The 6000-nt window shown below is 36.5% G+C and overlaps 1 protein-coding gene across 2 annotated transcripts in view; it reads left to right on the forward strand.

Moving 5' to 3' along the window:
• GIPC2 (GIPC PDZ domain containing family member 2) overlaps positions 1-3739 on the forward strand; it is a 70671-nt gene extending 66932 nt beyond the window's left edge. For both annotated transcript variants that reach the window (XM_077771095.1, XM_077771094.1), the window contains exon 6: positions 3523-3739. In XM_077771095.1, the coding sequence (XP_077627221.1) occupies positions 3523-3668 (146 nt within the window). In that variant the 3' untranslated portion in view covers positions 3669-3739. The remainder of the gene's footprint in view (positions 1-3522) is intronic.
• The last annotated feature ends 2261 nt before the right edge of the window (positions 3740-6000 follow it).

Below are 6000 nucleotides of genomic sequence, written 5' to 3' on the forward strand. Positions count from 1 at the left end.
AGCAATGTCAGAACTTTAGGCTTTCTAATTTATTTAGGGATCCAGGAATGTGTGGAAAGGAAATTTGAATCATAGTTTCTAACTAATTTTTCTCATAAAATCTTTTTTAGCTTTTAAAAATACACAATAGTGGTGTTTTAGTAGACATAATATCATCTTTCTTAAGATGATTTTATTCAGCGAATTCAAAATAACACTACAGAAAGTCATCCTTCTCAGATAAAGCTAATGAAATTTCGGAAATAAATTTTCATTAAAAAATACATATTCAACATTGGTTGTGTTTTGATATTTAACTCCTGTCTTGAGTTCCTTGAGATGGGTTATTTATGAAAAGTCTTAAGGAAAATAAATGCTAAAAACCCTCTGTGGAAGGAGATACAGCTAAAGTTTTAATGGCTAACCACTACTCTTTATTTAATCCGGCTATATGTCATTTTATGGATTTGAAAACAGATTTAGAGAAGTTTGGTAACTTACCCAAAGTCAGCTAACAAGTTGAGCTGAGATTCAGTTTTGGATTTAGACGCCAAGATTTTTCATCTGCAGTAATGTGTTTAAAAGCTTTGTTTCAGTATTTAAGAATTTAGTGGAAAATGTAAATTGACCTATATCACCAAAATAAGTTTGTCGTTAATAAATGATGTTCAGTTCAGTTTTGGGAAGGATATAGATATTTTCAAAATGACCACTAGAGGGCAGCACCTAGCTGCTATATGTAGTATAACAATTCCACTTTTTCAGTGGAATCTTTCCCCCCAGATTGTATTTGGGTTTTAAATATTACTCCAGTATATTGCAGATATGTTACAGACAAAAAGCATTTTAATAGTTGTCATGTTAATGTGATGTAGCTTTATAAAAAGTGCTTCATTTTGCTAAAGTTTCATTTTGCTTTTCTTTTGAAGATAATCTTTAATCCAAAAGGATAAAATTATACTAGTTTACTTTTCCTGTAAGGATGTTCAAAATTTATGTTTATATTTTATTCATTGACAAAATTGCATACATATTTTAGTGCATGCTCCATTCTTAATTTCTTTGAAAATTCATATAGCAAATTACTGTTCTTTTTTAAAAAAGGTTTATAGTATATAGTATTTCTAACACACCAGTGAAGCTGCCTAATTGGTATTTTTGTTACTTCTACCAGACGAGGAGTTCTTTGAAGGCAGATACTTTATGTTTTTAATCTTAGCTTCTACTACAGTACCTCTCCTAGAGTAAATATTTGGTAAATGTTTGTTGACTGTCCATTGAGAGGCACAAAAATAGTGAATTCACAGGGAGTATGAGTCCTAACTTCATTAGTTTGACTCTTTAGTTCTTGGGCAAATTATTAAATTTTGAGCCTTAATGTCCACATCTTTGTATGAAAGGTATAATAAAAACCTTATTGGGTTGCCAACACATTAAATTAAAAACATTTTTTAAAATTTATTTTTGAAAGAGAGTACACAGGCATGAGCTGGGGAGGGGACAGAGAGAGAGACACAGAAGCAGGCTCCATATCGCATGTTTTACTAAATACTTTAACATCCATTATAAAAAGACATGTTAAAAATCATGTGTTACTTTTATATCAATTTGGAACAATTTTCCACTCTTGATTTTCATGACCTTGATGCTTTTGGAGGGTACAAACCAGTTATTTTATAGAATGTTCCTCAATTCTGGTTTGTCTGATTNAATGTGATGCTGTAGTTTTTTCATTACATCTTATCAGGAGGCATAGGATTTGATTTGTTCTATTTCTGATATGGCTCATATTGATGACTTAAGGTGGTATTTGATAATTGTCCCCACCATAAAGTTATTCTCTTTGTAATAAGTATTTAGTGGAGAGAGATTTTGAAACTGTGTAAATATCCTATTCCTCATGTTCCTACCTACCTTCCTCCCATCTATTCATCAATCAGTCATTTCATTGTGGATTTATAGTTTCATGTTTTGTTCAATGGGATTATAATCTGTTACCATCATTATTTAATTTGTTGCTTAAATTGTCCCTGGTTTGATCAATGAGGGCTCTGTCCCTTTGACTTCTGTGTCTTTTTCACATATTCTCATCAGTTTTTGACAGTTTCTTACTTTCTGGCAGAAGATTAGCTACTCTTGGTATATTTTACTTCGCTCCAATCCTGGAATCAGCCATTTCTCCTGTGAACTCTGATTCTTTTTAGTGGAGAAAGATATTTAAGGGCCAAGATCTGGGTGCTTTGTGTGCTTATTGCTATCTGGGTGTCTAAATCTCTCTTTGAAATATGTCTCCACTGATCTGGTTCCACAGGATTCATTCTAGTTTTCTCCCTTTCCCTGTTTAACTTTTTTCTGGCAGTGACAAACCTGGTTCCCACTATTTTTAATGTATATACTTAAGTGGTTATTCTCCAAGTATGTGACCAATCTCTCCTCATTGTAGCTGCATGTCTTCTCCCTCCCTTCCCTCCTGCCCATCCTCCATGCCCTCCTTTCCACACCTGGACTCTCCACCTCCCACTATGTTGTTTGGCCACGTGGAAGCCTCCTTCCTGCATGGAATCACTCCAGCCACATCCCATTTCTGGTCTGACTGTGGTGCCCTTTTTGGGACCAAATCTCCTTCTTCCCTTCAGCCTGTGTTAGTACATAACTGTTTAAGATAAGACACAGTTCCTAAATGCTTTTAAGAGCCCTAGCGGATTTTAGCTGAAAGACCAGACCTCTTGGCTCATTTAGAGAAATCCTACAACTGTTGATTTGTTCCACCTTAACCTGGGAGGAAAGGAGAAGATGAGTTTCGGTGTTTCTTTTTACCCCGTAAGCTCTTCACCCAAGTCCCAAACTGCATCCACATTGTATTTATAGGGGGCTGAGGGAAAAAAAAACACCTGAGCCTCACGGGCCCTCGGCCAGTTCGGGCAGGTCCCTGGGACGCCCCTGGAGGCGTCCAGGCAATTGACTAGAACAACAAGACAAGGGCACCACTTCCTCTTTCTATCTTAAACAAGAAAGGGGCTCAGAAAAGTTATCTTGATTCCATGAGTAGACAGATACCTTCCTCTTCTCCTTAGCTTGATTTTCCTATTGCAAACTGTTATCCGTTGCCTTTTTCCTTTTGAGGGGCGGGGAGGACTAGATTCCATTATAGTTAGGAGAGGGGTACCGGTCAAGGGGGCAGAGAGAGCTAGTGGCTCTGGGGAGGTGGGGGAGGGATGATGTCCTTGGAGTTTCCTGGTAGCTTAGCCACAGGGCTTTCTTTCAGGAGCTCTTGTCATGCTCCTAGGATTAGCAGTGGTTCCTGACTGATGGGCTCCAAGGCAGAGGGGAGGCCAGGGGTGGCAGCTGCAAATCTGGGTGCAGTGGACAGATTGTTTAAAAATCTATTTGCTACCCTGATATGATAGAATATTAATGTTATAACTTGTACTAGAAATATATCTATGCCTGTTACATTTAGAAAGTAATTTTCCTGGTGCCATTTTTCTCCATTCTCTGATGCTGTCTCATGTGTCATTAATTTTTAAAAATTGTTTTTGATAGCTACCACAATGTTTGAAGCTGGAAAGGACAAAGGTAATCCAGATGAATTTGCTGTGGCACTTGACGAAACTCTTGGAGACTTTGCGTTCCCAGATGAATTTCTCTTTGATGTTTGGGGAGCCATCGGTGATGTGAAACGAGAATGATTATGATGTGGATGATCCATCTCTGGAGAAATGAACCATTCTTCCTTTTCAAAACCCCATAAGATCTGTTTTTAGACACTGTTACAGACTCTGGTTTGGTCTTACATATACGAAATACATTCTTTGAAATATAATTTCGGCTTCTGGGTATCTTCTAATGCAGTTTCATATGTGATCTGCTTAAGATAAATTACCTAAAATATCAATCTTAATATTCATTCAAGAGTCTTTTTAAAATAAATTTCAAGGGAGTATTTCTAGAGAGATGATTTCGCTCCCCATTACCCCGTGTTTTCTTTTCCACATATAATTTGTCGATTGAAATAGCTCTGTAGCTCATTTTCAAAGTCTTAATGCAGTGAAACTAGGATTAGAGTGTGATTTGCCTTATAGCATCTTCATTTTGTTATACCAGCCTGAGCAGGATATGTTCAGGATGTAAAGCATGAATTTTGCCACCCATTGGTCTAGAAGCATTGTTTCTTTTTTTAATCCACTGAGTAAGAGGAGGAGTATTCCTATAGCCTCTTGATGTCTATAGCCTACTTTCTCTCTTCATAAAACAAAGATTGATTGACTTTTATTTTTTGTTTCTTTGTAATTGCTACTTTAAAAAAAACTGTTGTTGAAATATGTTGTGCTATGTGTTTGTGTGAAGAAAGGTGGAAAAGGCAGGGTAGAAACCACTTATATTTGATTTTTTTAAAGCAGTTCTTAAACCATTGTTTCTTTTTCCACTCATACCCACGTTTATGTTACCTTTTATAAGCACTCCAGGGAAGGTTTTTTTATAGTCTTTGTAGAACTTTTCTTTTGAAAGATATTTACTCAGAAAATAACAATGTTTGAGAAGATTTTTTGGGGGTGAAAGAACAACGCCTTAAGCCCCCTAAACTTTAGAGGAGATAGTATCAGAAATCGATTTCCCCCGGTGGAAATAAAGGATGACCAGAGGAATTGAGAAAATATACTAGTCTATTATTTTAGAGTTCTAACATACTTTCTCTAAAACCTTATATTATTGAGAAAATTGAGGGCAAATGACTGTCTTATCACTCTTATTCGACATGTGATAGATGTAAGAGGAATGGAAATGAATGGTTTCAACGGAGATCATTTAATAAGGCAGACCATGGTGTGACCAAGCATCTTCTAAAGTGTTGTATGGAAGATACTGTGTGCTGCCATGGTAATCAGAAATAATAACCCGTGAGGGCTGTATTCCAGGAAATCAGAAGTAGTTCCCTTTTCATGCTGAGTTAATGCTAAGATAACTCTATTGATTTCTGGTGCTACTTGTACTGACATCCACTCCTTTTTCACATAAATTTAATGCTATGAAGCTGATATTCTTTGTCTCATTAATCTGAGACCTGTACAGAACCCCGCCTTACTCATTAATGTGTAACAAAAGTAGTTTATAGAATATGGATTGTCTTATTGTACTTGCCCATCTTTGAAAATAGGACCCAGCTCAGACTGTAATTTGTTGTTTCTTATTTCATGGATTTCTCTTGAAATATTCCCAAATATCTGTTAATTCTTAATACCATTTGTCTTTGAAGGACATGCAATGAAAGAGTTGATATTTTTCTTTCTCTCCTCTCCTCTTTTCTTTAGAGAGTGGTGTGTATGTGTGCACACAGGGGAGGGGCAGAGGGAGAGAGGGAGTCTTTAGCAGGCTCCATGCCCAGTGCAGATCTCAACATGGGGCTCCATCTCAAAATTTTGAGATCATAACCTGGGCTGAAATCAAGAGTTGGGTGCTTAAAAAACTGAGCCACCCAGGCACCCCAAGAGTTGATATTTTTAAAGATGAGAAAGTTAAGACCCATTGAAACATTTTAGTTAAAAAAAATTGTCACTAGATGTTAGACCTGAAATGATAAGTCATCATTTATTATGATTTATGTTTGTTTCTCCTTTTGTGGGGGATGCAGGAAGATTGATTCCTCATGGCTTATGGAATCTCATATTCACAAAGTGAGTTGTGCTCACCATGATTTTTCTAGAATTTTGATATGTAAGTTACCAGCTATATCTTGTCTGTTAGTGTTAAATGGCACTTTTTATTTAGGGCTTCAGCTGGGTACAGTTACTTTAATACTAGTAAGTTTTTCCTTGAAATGTCTTTTCTCTCACCTCTATTGCTAAGCTGATAACAAGGTCAGTTTCTTTATGTCATTTTGTTCCCTTGTGTGAAGATATATCTGTTTGTGAACTTTGTGCCTTTCAATAACTCTCAGTGCACAGAAAGAACAGGATCTCTTTTTAGATGTCATGATCTGTGGTTCGGGCTACCTTGCTGCTACAGTGAAAAAAATCTTCCCCT

This window comes from Crocuta crocuta, unplaced genomic scaffold (genome assembly GCF_008692635.1).
Source record: "Crocuta crocuta isolate KB4526 unplaced genomic scaffold, BGI_CrCroc_1.0 scaffold125, whole genome shotgun sequence".
Classification (NCBI taxonomy): domain Eukaryota; kingdom Metazoa; phylum Chordata; class Mammalia; order Carnivora; family Hyaenidae; genus Crocuta; species Crocuta crocuta.